The sequence below is a fragment of the Bipolaris zeicola genome (genome assembly GCF_000523435.1).
Source record: "Bipolaris zeicola 26-R-13 unplaced genomic scaffold scaffold_78, whole genome shotgun sequence".
Taxonomy (NCBI): domain Eukaryota; kingdom Fungi; phylum Ascomycota; class Dothideomycetes; order Pleosporales; family Pleosporaceae; genus Bipolaris; species Bipolaris zeicola.
Genome location: NW_006912127.1, coordinates 1 through 15970, shown reverse-complemented (window position 1 = coordinate 15970; position 15970 = coordinate 1). Strand labels below are relative to the sequence as shown.

Here is a 15970-nt window from a genome sequence, read left to right as displayed (position 1 = left end):
GAGCAGTGCTGGCCGTTGATGCTTCATGTCCATAATATACGCGACAACTTAGCACACACAGCGATTTCGCTCAGTCGCACTTTGTAGGACCAGTCGAGCCTAGGCTGTTGAGTGCCGTCATCGCTACTCCACAGCCTCTACGTCACAACTGTTGCATACCGGAAGAGCCGTGTCGCACCACTATCCATTTCATAAGTAACCATGGCTTTTCAAACTAAACAGTCAATAGCCATTTTCATGTTATCAAGATTATTCAGATACACACAATGAGCGGGCTCGACTACTCTTCCCTAGTTTCTATTCCCATCAGCTATGCGACATGCTCGCTCGGTAGCCCATCAAACCCTCCGCCTCTGCTTGACCGACTACAGGCAATCTCTGATGCAGGCTTCTCTGCCGTTGAGCTTTCGTTCCCTGATATCCTTTCGTTCGGTCAAACCTTGCTCGGTCACGAGGTACAGCCATCGAACTACGATGAACTTTGCACAGTAGCAACTGAGATCAAGAAAGAATGCGACAAGAGAAACCTAGGAATCATGATGCTACAGCCATTTTCCAATTACGAAGGTTGGCCTGAAGATTCCCCTGGCCGTAAAGATGCCATGGACAGAGCACGCGGCTGGATCCGCATCATGCAAGCGTGCGGAACAGACATGCTCCAAGTTGGATCAACCGATACGCCGCTTGAAAAACTAGAAAAGAGGAAAATGGTATCGGACCTTCAGGTGCTATGCGACATACTGAACGAGCACGGCTTCCGACTCGCCTACGAAAACTGGTGCTGGTCGACACATGCCCCGGACTGGAAAAACGTCTGGAATGTTGTTCAGCAAGTCGACCGACCAAACATTGGTCTCTGCCTTGATACTTTCCAGACTGCCGGCGGTGAATGGGGAGACCCTAGAACCGCATCTGGCATGCGTGAAGATGTTTCCAAGGACGAGCTAGAGAAGCGCTTCCAAAAGAGCCTTGAGGAACTCAGCACTAGTATCCCAAAGGAGAAGATTTATCTTCTGCAAATTAGCGATGCGTATAAGGTACCGCAGCCGATGAATGTTGAGCGTGATGAGTCCGGTCTGCTGCCTCGCGGACGCTGGAGCCACGACTTTAGGCCGCTTCCATACAATGGCGGTTACCTACCCGTTGTCGATGTTGCAAGAGCAGTGCTCAAGACGGGGTTCCGGGGTTGGTTTAGCTACGAGGTGTTTGACGGTGGATCGGATGGCAAGAAGACAGATGTGGATATCGTCGCCTACGCGCGGGCTGCTAAGAATGTGCAAGAGCGGTTGCTGCAAGAGTGCGCGGGACAAAAGGTTGAGGAGGAGATGGCGACGAGATGATATTACTGGGGAGTATTCTGATTTTCCAAGTTATGATCGCTTCGATAATGTATCATAGCTGGATTCGTAGTTAAGAGGAAGGTATGCAGTACGCATACAATCTGCCAGCCTGAAGTACATAGCAAGAATGAAAGATGACCATGAACGAGATTTAGACTTCGATGTTTCCCACGAAAAGGACACATGACAGAAATCCACCAGACTTCATATGTAGATGTTCAATAAAGCATGATAGGCAAAAATGCTCACTTTACCCTCGGTAAAACTCCCATTCCTCTCATCGTCAAACCCAAAGTATACCATCAAGACATGACAATAAGGTCGCAGCGGAACATAGCTATGCACGATAAGCGGGCCAGGCAAGCGACCAGATATCCCGTCCCCGCACACCACCAACTCCAGTGAGACAACTGCATCCTTCCAACGGCTCGCCTGTCCGAACTCCGCACGTCTCTCAAGCGCTCTCCGCACTTCAATCATCGCTTAGTATCCAGGTCCGCCTTTCCATCGGAACATTTGTCAATCTATTTCATTTGCATTCATGAGGAAGTGGGAAGCGGATGCGCGGGCCTGCTTCCAAGGCGTACCAGACTAGGACCTCGATGCAGGACGTTCCCGAACAACCCCCCAGGGCTAATGTATGCATACACCAAACGTTCCCGTTATACTCCACCACGCTACATGCGCGGCTGGAAGAGCAAAATAGCCTGAAAGGGCGAATTCCGCACACACAATATCAACGGCTAGCACATGCGCCACCAACAAGCGGGCGTTCTGGAGACATGTACATACATATAAGAAGCTTGCATGTGCTTTTTGCCAACTGCAACGAGGTCTAGATAGTAGTAGTATCTGATCCCTGGGGTTTTCGCTATACCAGCAAGTCATATACACATATACACACAAGATGCCTGCTTCAAAATCCAAAAACATCATCATAACCGGCGGCGCGCGCGGCATAGGTCGCTGCACCGCACGTCACCTTCTCTCCCTCCCCGCCTCGCACCGCGTCTTCATCCTCGACTTCGACGCCGAAGAACTCGACTACGCCGTCTCTACTCACCTCTCCGCCTACGCCCCCCGCGTAAGCTCCCACGTCACAGATCTCGCCAAGCCAGACGAAATCCGCACTGCCGTCGCGCAAGCCGCCGAGTTCTTCGGCGGCCGCATCGATGTACTGATCAACAACGCGGGCATCGCCCGCGGCTTTTTCAACGCCGGAAACGGCACAATGGAAGATGAAGCAACGGGCGCGCAATGGGAAGCGTATATCGCTACGAATCTCAGTGCACCATTCTACATGAGTCAAGCGGTGATTCCGTTCATGAAGAGTAAGAATACGCAAAAGGAGGGCGCCAAGGGTGTGGATAGGAGGAAAGATCTCAAGCGGACCGAGGAGTTTAATCAATTACCCACAAACCTGCATGGAGAAGACAAGCTGGATGAGGGCGGTTGTATAATCAACGTTGCGTCGTTTCGTGCGCACCAGTCTGATCCGGATTGTGAGGGGTATGCGGCGAGTAAAGGAGGGGTGTTGGCGTTGACGCAGGCCATGTCGATTTCGTGTCAGAGATGGGGAATCCGTGTTGTGGCTATCTCGCCAGGGTGGGTCAGCGTGCAGCATGAGTGCAAGGCACGGGATTTGGAGATCAAGGAGCAGCAGAATGGCGCGTACAAAGAGGTTGCGCCGCATGAGGAGTCTGCGCAGAAGCTGAGGATGATGGCGTGGGCCGAGGATTTGGATGAGTTGTATCATAAGCAGCATCCCGCTGGTCGGGTGGGAAGAGGAGAGGATCTTGCCGAGATGGTCGAGTATGTCATGGGAGCTGGCTTTTTGAGCGGTCAAGAGTTGATTCTTGATGGAGGTGCGAACAGGAGGAAGAATCCCAATATCTGAGTTGTTGAATCAAAAGACAAATGGTTATATTGACAGCCATGATTGCTCCACAATGCGTTGAAAATGCTCCAGGTCCATTTCAGGGAATTTTTAGATCAAATTGCCAAAGGACATGTGGTTCGAATGTCGATGCGCCCCCAACGCCACGCTATCATTCATATCAAGAAATCAAACAACGACAATGCGAGTACAGACCAGAAGGCCGCTGTTGTAAACAAAACTTGGAGACATGTTCACTTGAATAGGACTTCAATACCATCCCTGTCTTCCATCTCGTAGTCGGCCACGGTGTCCAAGGGCATAAGCCGGTCACCGTCAAACATGAGTGTGATTGGTTGGTTTTTGTCAACGCCAGTTTGGGATTTGTACGCGCTTGCAATATGAGCAATTGTAGTGTGCTATAGCTATTGTTAATATACATGACCTGCCTTGCCTTGAAGACATCTGTACATACCGGGTTCACTGTCAAGCCAAAGTCCGCCTTGCCCTTGGCACGCAAGATGACGCGGAGTTTCGTGGACACGGGAGTAGGTTCCGGAGTAGGAGTCCTTTCTTCGACCACAACAGGGGCTTCGGCAGCAAGCATTTTAGCTGCTGCTGCTGCAGCCTCCTCCTTCTTGTACTCTTTGTAAAGTTCATTGGTCCAGGCTTCGACATGGATCTTGGGGAGGTTGACGTCATCGTAAATGTTGGTGTCCCCTTCGACTGTCACATTTCCGCCGTCATCAACTGTGATGCCCAAGCGTGTGATAGACGTGCTGTCATATATACGTGTGCCCTTCCATGTGAAGAAAACATTGTCTGTATCTCTTGGGGAAAGGCCTTGTTTCGCGCACCATGCCTTGCGTGGCTTCTCGATAAAAGTGTCGACTCTGATCTTGACCATGAGGGGGTTTGTGTTTGGTATGCGCGAAGTAATGAGAAGTTGGGTGATTGGGGCTTTGGGGGCGTCACTGCCTTGTGCCGATGAGGCAGCGGCCTTTGCTGCAATGCGCGCTCGTGCTCTTGCCCTCAATGCAGCAAACATAGAGTCTTCTTCCTCTGCCTCGTCTTCGTCATCGTCGTCTAGAATGATCACTGGCGACGGTCCTGACTTGCGAACGGTCACGTCTTGTGTATGGCTGGCAGTGACCGGTGTGGGAGCCTTGTGAATACTATGCGACTCATTGTCCGAATCATCCAGCTCAACAACAGGCGAGTCCTTATGTGGCAGCGAGGCGGCTGAGGAATTGGACGTTGCTAGTGAGTCATATCGGGCAGAGAGCGAGGCCGGCGGCGATTGTACTGGAAGAGGAGAGAGGGGAGTTTTGCTGCGTCCGGGGGATGTCTTCAGTGTCGAGCTTGCGATGGCCTTCTTGTCGTCTGAATCTGACGTCCGCCGACGTTTACTGTCTCGTGGCTGCGAGTGCTTGCGTGCGCGGCGGGTCTCTTCCTGCTTCTTTTCCTCTGCGCGCCGCCTGGCCTCGTCGGCGATGATGTCGGCAAACTCATTCGAGTGGCTGAAGATGTCGGCGTCGTCGTCTTTCGGAGAGTCTTGCCAGGCTGGGCGCTTGAAGAGGGAGCGCTTTTTGGGCGGTGCCGCGCTCGGGGTGGCTTGTGTCATGGCTGTGAGAGAGGCATCGATTGTGAATGGGTTGCCTTGAACGGTGTTGACTCAGCAGTACCCGCATGGAAGGGGTAGGCGGACAGACGTGGAAGGCGGGACGGTGGGGCTTTCCCAAACGCGCAGTCACGTTGCTCGCGATTGCCATGTCCGAGTAGTAGCGACAGAAAGAGCGGGTCCGTGCGCCACCTGCTCAGTCCATTCACTCGTCACCCACCAGCACATCGCCAGCTCAAGCCAGGAACGCACCGCTTCTTACGTAAGCTCCCTCGTCCCGGCATCATCTATGCTACTACGACCATGTCGCTGAACACATGTCCAGGAACTCTCATCTAACCAGCCACGACACCATGTCCACAAACGGCGAAAGCCCAGCACCAGAGGCTGCCGCCGACTCTAGAGACCCCAGCGGCTTTCTCAGCGAGATTATTGGCGCCCCCGTCACCGTCAAGCTCAACTCTGGCATCATCTACAAAGGTGTATATGCCGCTGTCCTCGTCTCCATTGTGTGCTAACACCGTTACAGGCGACCTTCAGTCAGTCGATGGCTACATGAACATTGCCCTTGAGCGCTGCAAGGAAGTCTCAGACGGCAAGGTCACGCGCAACTGGGGCGATGCCTTTGTCCGTGGAAACAATGGTACCTTTTTACTTGCCTTGGTTCTGCCTTTTTGTTTTACTAACCTTTCATGCAGTCACATATATTTGCGCAGACAACGCATGAATATACTGGGTGTAAACCTTGAATCACCAAGCAGCCATCTGTCCATGCCTGCGTGCACGCTAGCACAATGGATGAGCTATGATGCACGCTCCCATCAGTGTCAATCGGAGCTCAGCCAAGTGTCATTGTATCAACGCCTATAGCTCAAGCCTGTGCTACACTGTCTCCATGCTCACCTGGCGGCATGCAGCTGTAATCGTACATCACACTTAAGAGACCAAAGATTCTCAACCAGTCATTGTTTACCATCTATTCCAGTGACGTTTTCAGCATCAGAAAATGCTCTACATTTTTGCCTGCTTTCGTGTAATCCACTTCTCTCAGTTTTACCTTCACCGTGATATCGCCATGTACCACCATCACCATTACCATCACATCGCTTCACCGCAATCACTCGGAAAGCAGTGAATCTTCCATGCAATGATTAACACCTGCACATGCAATGGGAAATCCACTTTGTGACTCTCCACAAACTTGAGCAGTTTTCGACTTTACTTCAACAACCAGTTTCTCTCAACACCTGTCTCTTACCACTTCCTCCCACAAACTTACTCAGCTCATTCATCCAATCCATCCCAACCAATAGTTGCAATATCACTGGACCGCGCATAATCATGTTGCGCGTTCGATTGCATGGCGAAAGCAAACAGCGTCTGCAAGAAAACAACAAGCATCACATGAATATGGCCAAACCACCACCGACAAACGACATCATGGACGACCCAGATATAGTCAAAAGAGGCATCTATTTGGCTGTTATACCCATTTATCTAGAACGCTTGCTAACTAAGCTAAGTATATATAACTCCGATTGATTCAGACCGGGCAATATACGAAGAGGATATTGGTACACATGGAAGAAAAGGAGGGTGTTTCTCCCAAATGCGGGCTTCCGCTTCAGCAGTTGATGAGATGGGTCACACTATGAAGAGCGACATCTTCCCTACGGCAGAAACCCCGATCTCGTCATTGGATTCAAGGAGTCTGTCTAGTTTCTGCAGTTCCGTGGACGATGACACCGACCCAAGCGACTCACTCCTGCTGCTCGCGCCCCTGTATATACCTGGATCCGAGAATGATGAAGCGGTCACACGAGAAATACCTGATTGCAAAACAGAACAACCCAATCCAGACGCGTCGTCAAGAACGTGGCGTGGCTGGCTCATAACGCTGTTCGCAGGACGCAAGCAAACCTTGAGCTCACACAATGCCCACAAACGAACTGACAGCTTCATCTGCGACTCTATACGCACTGAGTCGGCTTCCCACCCTCTGAAGGCTCCCAAGAAGCAGGCCACCACGACAACGCCCATAAAGAAGCAGAAGCCTACCGATTCATGCAATCACGCACCTCGACTCTTCCCAACCGTCATCCTATCCGTCTGCACACCTGCATCCTATTTCCTCACACACTTTCTATCCTACACGGAGATCTCGCCCGCCCCTCCCACCGCATACACCGGCTATGCCGTCGTGGCGCGCGACGACTACGTACCGGAAACTGTAGTCCGCGGCTTTGACGTACCCGGCAGCTCAGCAATCGTCGTGCCGTTGTCCAAACGATACAACACCGCTGCAAATCTCCTGGATCATGATAGAGACGCATGGTCGAGTTGGAATAGAAATGTCAGGTGCGCGGCGGACCTGCCTTTTGGGAAGATGCGTCCGGGATATGTGGTGATTCCTCGACGATCGGGAGTGAGTTTGAGGGACGAAACTGAGGGGTGCGAAGGGGATTGGTTGAGGTGTTGGGATACGAGTCGAGGCTTGGATGTTGGGGTGGAGGAGTGGCCGTTTAGCCAGTGTTGTTATTGGCGAGAGAGACTTGGGAGAAGCTGAAGAGAGGGAATGTGAACAACGCGATATACCATGGAAAGGGAGCATGCTATGGTAGGGTAATTCGGGTAAATTCAGGTGACTCATAAGTAATGTAATGTGTAATGCAAGATCTAAACACCCACTCTCTCACAGCGCCTACAATGTCACGAGCAGCGTGCTTGATAATATGGTCATATCTTCATTCGGTACTAACAACAAAAAAAGGAGCGTGGATATCATCGTGTTGTATCGTAATTCGTATGTCCCCAAACGCCAAAGCAAGAAACGCTAATTGCATGAACTCGTCCATCAAAACTCCCCCCAGGAATCAAACAAGCAAACAAAGACAGGTCATCACACTGTATGCAAAGCGTGAATCTCACACCTTGAGTGGCGTAAAGATGACCTTAGCACTAGGCTTGGGTAGAATGGTTGAGCGCCATGTGAAGAGGCGTTTAGCATTCGGCTCTAGGAGCTCGCAGTCGTAGTTGAGAATAACTTGGCCGAGGATGACTTTCATGACTGCTGATGCGTAGAAGCGGCCGGGACTGTAATTACGTTAGCTCATTTCTTTCACCATCATACAAGCATAAAGAAAAAAAAGGAGGCGGGAAAGTAGAGAGAAGGGGAAGTACTCACCAAGCCATGCGTCCGGTTCCCCAAACATGAAACGTCATATCCACATCCGTCAACTTAGTCGGTTTCTTCTGGAGAATCTCAAACGATCCCTTGGAATCCTCCAGAGCCTGGACAAGCGCCGGGTCCGCAAAGCGGAATCCACTGAACGTGTTGGGGGTGGGGAAGTCAACGGGGTTAGTCATTATCGCGCGGACAGGGGTACAGAACCAGTCGCCGACATTGACGTGGGTGCCGTCCTTGAGTGAGAAGGGCTGGAGGGCTGAGCGACGGGTGCTTTCTATTCTTTTGCATTAGCAACAATAGAGAAGAAAGAGAGAGAAACAACTTACGCGACTCGACAGGCGTCAACCGCGCAGACTCCTTGATAAAGCTATCCAACAGCGGCAGGCCCGTTCCCTTGCGTTCGAAATCCGCATATTGTGCCTGGCACTCTGCACGAAGAGGGGCAACGTATTCAGGGTGGAGGCAGAGATCGTGAATAGCGAAAGTGACGGTTGTAGAGACAGCGTGGACAGAGCCGAACCAGATGGCCATTAGCTCGTGGACTACGCGCTGAGGCGTCCATGGGGCGTTTTTGGGCGAGGTCTCCATGATCCATTGGATGCAGTCAGCCTTTGAGGTCACGGGTTAGTTAAGTTCAGGTACATTGAGATATACTTGTAGCACGTACATGTTGAGGCACTTTTTGGCCGAGCATGGCGGCATCGCGTTCGATGCAGCGTTCTTGGGCGATGGGGAGGAGTCGGTTGAAGATCACGGCATGGGATTTGAGGGTGCGAGCAATGATGTTGCCAACGATGCTGGGAGGTTGATGTTAGTGAGTGGATGTGCATGGGAAAACCAATCAGAGTGGTTCTAAGAGGTTACTTACGGGCTCAGGAAGCTGGGTAGCAGACGCACGATTTCGGCGCAAACCAGAGTCTCCTCAATGTATTGCAGGGCTGAGACCATGAACTGCTCATCTTTGGCTAAATAAGATGTAAGCTTGTGTATGAATAGGCTATTCGAATACTCGTTTCAGCATACCTAGATCCTTTCCGAAGAACGACACGGCGTTGGACAATACGACGAGCTTCACAGTCATGTGATAGACATCCGAATGCCTCTTGCCTACATCATTCTATTAGCTGCATTCACACATGTATGTAACTTGTACAATACCATTGATGACTGGGTGAGTAGCATGTAGCTCCTCAAACCTTGTGCGGATGATACAAGTAAGATCAGGCAGGATCTTAGGCAGATTGTTGGTCAAGAGCGTGCGAAGAGCGCGGATAAAGCCGACTCCTTCGGTGCCGCGCCTATCGAACCAATTGAAGCCATGCCTGTTGTGTGTCAGTAAGCCGCATAAGACGAAAGACTTGCATCCTTGGTTAAAACGTGGAATGGAAGTCATGTGATTTGTACGACGATAAGAAACGTCGAGCTATACTCACATTGTGTATACGGGTTGCAACATCTGAAGATTCATTAGCATTAATAGAGAATAGACGGGGCAAATTGGCTTACCTGCTTGGAAGCCGCTTGAAGTGACAAGACAGTGTCGGGAGCATTGTCAATCTCCTTGATTTGCTGAGGGTCGGATACATAGACGTAGCGGTTGTCTGGAGCAAACAGCTCGAAGGGCTTGCCACCTGCCTCATCGAATGCCTTTTGAATAATCTCTGGACCCCAGAAGAGGTACGCCCATGCCTTGTAGCGAGTTACGAAGGGGCTGAAGACATAGTTGAGAAGCTGTTGTAGTGATGGCTAGAATGATAAGGTCAGCTTTGAACTCAAAGAGATTGATATGCAGAGAGACTGAAGACGCACCAACTTCCTAGCTACGAGTGCTCTGTAGCAAAGAAAAATTGACAAGAAACCAAAGACACTGCTTGCAGCGTTGACTGTCAAAGGACTCAACGTAGGCAAGTGTACTGTTGGCAATACTAGAGAGTCCATTGTGACTATGTGAAGCGTACAATGGAAAAGGTTAAAAATGGACCGGACCTGCTGCTCGGGAGCCAGGTACATGGGCTATGTTTTGGTACATATACAAGGCCGGCCCAAGGAATCAAGACTGTCAAAGCCTGATGCCGCAGAAACCTCGGTCGTAGTGTCCCGTCGCAGCGTCCCCGTCACGCATGCTAGCAAAAGCCATCATTAGTTTTACTGTGCCGTTATCATGCAGCTCGAGGCAAGCGGCATCAGCCCACGTTACCCTCAGGTCTGTGTCAGTTTATGTAAATGCACAGCTACCATCCGGCATTGTGGAGGCGGCCGTCTATACGTGCAGGTGACGATTGGTGGACTCCATCCATAATACAGGCCATCCTAGAAGGTAGGCATGGCCGATGCAAGCAATGAAAGCGCCTACGCCCATGCACTTTCTGCACTGCGTGCTTGCTAGTAACGGCCCGATGTCAAGTAGCGTAGGATTCGGGGAATACGGTTGGACAGCGTCGGAAATGCGGCTCTACTGTATGGTCCATGCAGTGGGTGCGTAAGTGATACATGGTGTACATACAATACACGGGCGACTCTGGGTACATGGGGGTAGTTCCGCTTGTGTAGAAGCTCCGAGGACCCCCATGTCGAGCGGTGGCGCAATGCGGGACAATGTACCCGCACTGCAGGGTGGATTAAAGTGTCAAAAACGTGGAGTGAGGCCACTATCCCGGCTAATGAGCAAGCGTGTGGATAGCTTATGAATATTTAGATGTTGTGAAGGTGTGCTTGTGTCCATGTTCTTGGCATTATGTGGCGCATTGATGTTGTATCCGATTGCTCATTGTAGAGCTAGTTGCGGCGTCGGTCGTGAGTCGTGTCTGTGCATTTTACTAGTACTATGCCGCAACTAAAGCAGTCATGGATACCACAGCAAGTATATCTTTTTTTTCTCACTAAAAGATGATTTAACGACCAATCGGTGTGAGAAATTGACACATGGGTGCACCTCATATCTTGGATATCTTATCCCCATGGCCAGGGCATGGCAGATATTGCCTGGCAGAGCGTAAAGTCATAGCTTCCTAGAGTACCAGGTGAAACCCCTGCTTCTTGGTAAGTAGACTAAGACGGTGATTTGAGACCGTCCAAGTATCCAGCCGTCGAAACGATGCCACAACTCAAGGTACCTCAGGCTCACCGAACACATGTGAAATTCCGGTGAGGCACTAATTTTTCGTGCAGACTAATGCATCAGAGACCCCACCGTGGAAGGGGAATCCTGTTACGAAGCTGGGTCAACAACTCTGAGCTTCTGGAGCTGGCCCAGTGAGAAGGCGGGACTGATGTGACTGAGAATGCGGCCGGTCCATGGAGAGGGCTACTAAATGTTTGATCGGTCCGACGTTGAGTGATGACGATGGCAGACAGATGTTGCTCAAAAGTATTACCCAATCCGGCCTTACGGAAAACGCCATGATTGCTCCATCAGCCCGGGCTTGTACATGATCTAGATTGCAGCCAACATGCAGCAAGGCCGGGATACATTGCTAGCGAGGCCTCAAGGTCGCATGCTCGCCCACATAGTACGCGTGTTTTTTTTGCATGCGCATTAATTTGGCGGTTCTTGATAGGCGAGTATTCTGGGCGATTAAGCCAGCAGCGAAGCCGATAGCGCACCTCAATCTTGAGTTGACGTCTTGGAAGATTTGGCAAATGGCTCAATTGGCCGGCGGCATGTGCCGAGGTGGACTAACTCCATCTGCACCGCAACGTCGACTGCCGGCACCTACGAAAGAGGCGGTTGCCTGCATGCTCGAGGCACTGCTCTTGATAGCTGACACTCGAGCGTGCATTGGACAATACCAGTTGTGCTGATAATCGACCGGGTTTTTCGCCGTTGCATGGGACTTGGGGCAGTTCGTCCGGGCGGAGAGCGCACAGGTGCGTCACGACAACCATCCAGAGGAGGGGAACCATGACCATGTGGAGGCGCTGAGCAGAGGGCGGCAGCCGAGGCGAGTACTGTAGGAGCATGTACATGCGTATCCACACAATGGCGTTTGGCGTTCGGCTGAGCTGTAGGTATGGGAAAAGACAACCAAGACGTCTCCTCCCAGCTGGCAGGCAAGTGAACCCATAGTGGGCAGCCCCACGCCGTTCTTGTTCCAGAAGCGGCGGTCAGCCGACCCGAGCCGTGTGTAGAGCCGCGCGGTTGGCGCGCTGTCAATGTGGCCTCTACTCGTGGATGGTCAATGGCCAGATGGACTGCTGCTCCCGTCTGCGTGGGTGCATCAAGCGGTATGGACCAAGTACGTACACATCTTGTACTTGCTTACTTACTACTAGTTATGCGACCTCCTGCGCGGCTCGGATCATGGCCACTCCATTGTCCCGCCTCGAGGGGTGCGTGTGCCGCCGTCGATTAATCCCTCTCCTACTCCGCCCACATCAATGTCCATCAGTTTTGCTTTTGCCGCAATTCCAGTGCTGGATTTACAGGGTGCAACGGCTTGAACTTTGTTTTTTGCGGGCAGCGGGTTCGGGGCCCCCCGCAATCGACGTCCAACTTGATGCAATCGTCGGCCTACGACTACTCGTCTCATTCGCCAATCCCCACCCAAGGACAGAGGCTGGGATGCCAAGTCGAACAAGCGTCTTGGGCCGTCTCTGGCTGCAGGCACCCTGGTCCGGCGGATACGACTGTATCGATTGGCTTTAGCGCTGTCGGCGCATGGTAGGACTCGCACGCCATCCCATGTGTTGCTGCTATCGCCTAGAAGCGTGCATGAAAGATGGAACCTCTTAAAGGGTTTTTTGGAACCCAGCAGTCTCTGCTCTGCTGTTGTGCTTCAGTGATTTGTGCATAGAGCCATGGAGCTCATCATCACGCCCACACAGGCCCTCGTGCCTTTGTCTATCCTCTTCGTTGTCTACCATGCTATTCGCGCTTTGTTTTTTGGGCCTCCGGAATCAAAGCACTGGAAAGAGCTGCCAACTGTAGGCCTAGGAAAAGGATGGCTCGCCTGGGTATGGGCTACTCTAAAGTCTGTTCGCAAGACGCAGGATTGGGCCTTTGAAGGTTATCGCAAGGTATGGCCCGCTACAATGTTTGCGTGCCAATTACTCAACACCTTGTTATCAGTTTGCCGGCTTAAACAGTCCCTTCATCTTGCCCAGCATTGACAGAGGTGCTATGATCATTTTGCCACCCCGTCTCATCAAGAAGGTCTACTCGCTTCCAGAGTCTACGCTCGACATCCATGCCACGCAGAGCGAGACTATCCAAACAAAATGGACCGTCTGGGACAAGGAGGTAGCAGACAACGACTTTCAAATCAATGTTGTGCGCCACCAGATTACCAGAAATCTTGAACATCTGACTCCACTCATGGCCGACGAGCTCGACAGAGGCTTCGATCGATGGTGGGGCGAGAAAGGCGACACGACATGGAAAGAAGTCAAAGTCTGGGACGCCTGCTTAAAACTCATCGCTGGTGCCAGTAATGGAGCTTTCTGTGGCGCGCCGCTATGTAAGTTTGCAGCGACGAGATCCAGACACTACCATACTGATGCTTTTCTCTAGGCCGTGATGAAACTTTCCTGAATGATCTCCGAGACCACGCCATGAGCATCTTCGCAGGTGCTATGCTTATCAATGCGTCGCCTAAGCCATTGAAGCCCATCACGGGTTTCTTGGTCGGCTCAAACTGCTGGTACCTGCGACGTAAGGCTCTGCGAGGCTGTCTGCCATTTGTAACAGAACGATTGGAAGCAACGGCTCGTTACAAGGCTGACCCAAAATGCGGTTGGACACCACCGGTACGAAATTTTCTTTCTGACATTTGTAAAATTGTACGCTGACTCCAAATCCAGAAAGATGGACTCCAATGGCTTATCGACGAGTGCTACCTTGCTGCCGCCAAAGGCGATGTCGGTCAACTGGAGCCTAAACGCGTAGCCCACCGTCTCTTGCTCGTCAACGACATCTCCCTGCACTCCACCAGCTTCACCGTCCAAAATGTAATTCTCGACCTCTTCAGCTCCGACCCCTCTCTCGGCTACGTCGACGCTCTCCGCAACGAAGCCAGCACCGTCCTCGCAAAATCCGGCGGCGTCTGGACCCGCGACGCAGTCCGCGACCTCAAGCTCATCGACTCCATGATCCGTGAATCCATGCGTCTAAACCCCTTTGCAATCTGCGGACTCCCCAGAACCGTAAGTTCTTCCTCCTCAACCCTCCCAAGCACGCGTGTTTCTAAACAACCCCCCACAGGTCGTCCACCCAGAAGGCATCCGCCTCCCCGTCTCAAACATTCACGTCCCTCAAGGAACCATGATCGCCGTCCCCATGGAGCCCATCCACTACGATGAGCAAATCTATCCCCAAGCCCGCACTTTCAACCCCTTCCGCTTCGCCGACCCCACAAATGTAAGCAACATCATCGACAGCTTCACCACCAAAGAGGATCTCGAGGCCGCCGCCAAAGAAGATTCGACGGACCGCAAGGCCAAGTCTACTGCTACCCTCGACGATGCTTTCCTTGGATTCGGCTTCGGCAGGCATGCGTGTCCAGGCCGCTTTTTCGCGCTAAACGAGATGAAGGTATTTATCGCGCATATGCTGCTGAATTACGATGTTGAGCACATGGCCGTGAGGCCGAAGCCGCTGGATACCGTGTGGCTCAAGTTGCCGCTGCACGGCGGAAAGATTCGCGTCAGAAGACGGAACTAAGTATATGTAGTTATGACTTTAACGAAATAATGATTTTTTTTTAAAATTTGCACAATCGTCATCTTCCATAAGCCTTCTGTATGTCATTACAATTGTTTTCGCAAGCACAAGTGAGTCGTATACAACGCTCGCATGTGGGTAGAGTGATGAAAGACGCATTTAGCTCCCAGCACCTCGCCAAGCCCCGTCCAAGCCCCGTCTCCATACATATTATTGACAAGCTTTCTTCTGCTATATAGGTTCGCATTTGAACGGGGTAGCGGTTAGGAAGAAAAAAGTTAGTCGGCTGTACTTATGCACGTGGGAGCCAGGTATATCTATGTAAACCTTAAAAAGCTACAAGAGGTAGACCCGGACTAGCTGCGTTGCGCAAACAAGTGGGTCGGGGGAACAGGGGGAAGGGAAATATCCTGTTTTGGGATCAGTTTATCCGGGGAAAATAACCTTTCTTGGTTTTTTTTTCTGCGTATTGAAGAGTGGCTGTGGGTGTTTGTTGATGGAGTGAATTGTTGAAGTGCGCGGGATGAAGTGATTTGGTCTCGGTGTGTTCACGCTTGGATACATATTCACGCTCATTGTTGGGGAGTGAGTTGGCAATGGTTATTACTTTTGACTATAATTCGAGTAGCAAGGGGGCTTGTAATCTTTCTGGAAGGAATAGGCAAATATCACGAGTCCAGATTGGACCAAAAATAACCCCACCGACGAAATCACCAACACTAGCAAAGATGAAGGCCGAAGCGATTAAGATATGGTAGCTAAAGAAGCGGAATTATTGGCCATTCAAAACAGGTACAAAGCAGTGAGTTTTTGGTTACAATCTGACCTTGAATCGTACATATAAGAACATCATAGAGAGTGATGTTCCGCACCACCTGCTCATCTGTTCACTCGCCACTGACACTTTATCTCCTCTGGCTCCTCGATTTTAAACCCACATATGAGGTCGACCACAGATACGACCGCTTACCATATCCCAAGCACATAGTCACACACTTCACAATGCTGGTATCCCAACTTTTGCGGGGTTTATCGCATGTATATATACTTGTGCAGAAGTTCTTCGAGCATCAATCACATAACAAGAAGTCTCATCAGCACACTAGACTTGCTATTTCATTTGCACTGGATTGAGATGTTTGCCAACCATCATCCATGCAGCACATCTAACCATACAGGATCCTTGATTCGAAACCACAAAGACTGTAGTGCTGCATGAGTCGCGAGACGGTGCTCGCGCATGCAGGACGTCGAAGAGAGTAGAAGACACAATCCCTTCCCCCCCCCC

The 15970-nt window shown here is 51.2% G+C and overlaps 7 protein-coding genes across 7 annotated transcripts; 5 read left to right on the top strand and 2 right to left on the bottom strand.

The window, feature by feature from the left end:
* Positions 1-266: 266 nt before the first annotated feature.
* COCCADRAFT_26421 (uncharacterized protein) lies at positions 267-1340 on the top strand (the record flags this gene model as incomplete). Its single annotated transcript, XM_007714290.1, has 1 exon — positions 267-1340. The coding sequence occupies one exon, from the start codon at positions 267-269 to the stop codon at positions 1338-1340; it is 1074 nt and encodes a 357-aa protein (XP_007712480.1).
* Positions 1341-2247: 907 nt separating this feature from the next.
* COCCADRAFT_96743 (uncharacterized protein) lies at positions 2248-3237 on the top strand (the record flags this gene model as incomplete). The annotated part of the gene is made up of 1 exon (XM_007714301.1): positions 2248-3237. The coding sequence occupies one exon, from the start codon at positions 2248-2250 to the stop codon at positions 3235-3237; it is 990 nt and encodes a 329-aa protein (XP_007712491.1).
* Positions 3238-3470: 233 nt separating this feature from the next.
* On the bottom strand, positions 3471-4840 carry COCCADRAFT_96722 (uncharacterized protein; the record flags this gene model as incomplete). The annotated part of the gene is made up of 2 exons (XM_007714300.1): positions 3471-3635; positions 3692-4840. The coding sequence occupies 2 exons, from the start codon at positions 4838-4840 to the stop codon at positions 3471-3473; spliced, it is 1314 nt and encodes a 437-aa protein (XP_007712490.1).
* A 350-nt stretch (positions 4841-5190) lies between these two features.
* Positions 5191-5564, top strand: COCCADRAFT_5208 (uncharacterized protein; the record flags this gene model as incomplete). The annotated part of the gene is made up of 3 exons (XM_007714283.1): positions 5191-5317; positions 5367-5480; positions 5536-5564. 3 exons carry the CDS (start codon positions 5191-5193, stop codon positions 5562-5564), a joined length of 270 nt encoding a protein of 89 aa, XP_007712473.1.
* Positions 5565-6446: 882 nt separating this feature from the next.
* Positions 6447-7403, top strand: COCCADRAFT_26418 (uncharacterized protein; the record flags this gene model as incomplete). The annotated part of the gene is made up of 1 exon (XM_007714289.1): positions 6447-7403. The coding sequence occupies one exon, from the start codon at positions 6447-6449 to the stop codon at positions 7401-7403; it is 957 nt and encodes a 318-aa protein (XP_007712479.1).
* Positions 7404-7761: 358 nt separating this feature from the next.
* On the bottom strand, positions 7762-9962 carry COCCADRAFT_96747 (uncharacterized protein; the record flags this gene model as incomplete). Its single annotated transcript, XM_007714299.1, has 10 exons — positions 7762-7930; positions 8022-8298; positions 8351-8633; positions 8692-8821; positions 8893-8989; positions 9048-9131; positions 9183-9346; positions 9458-9480; positions 9531-9770; positions 9834-9962. The coding sequence occupies 10 exons, from the start codon at positions 9960-9962 to the stop codon at positions 7762-7764; spliced, it is 1596 nt and encodes a 531-aa protein (XP_007712489.1).
* Positions 9963-12821: 2859 nt separating this feature from the next.
* On the top strand, positions 12822-14682 carry COCCADRAFT_96688 (uncharacterized protein; the record flags this gene model as incomplete). The annotated part of the gene is made up of 5 exons (XM_007714298.1): positions 12822-13040; positions 13093-13480; positions 13534-13769; positions 13824-14165; positions 14224-14682. 5 exons carry the CDS (start codon positions 12822-12824, stop codon positions 14680-14682), a joined length of 1644 nt encoding a protein of 547 aa, XP_007712488.1.
* Between the last annotated feature and the right edge of the window lie 1288 nt (positions 14683-15970).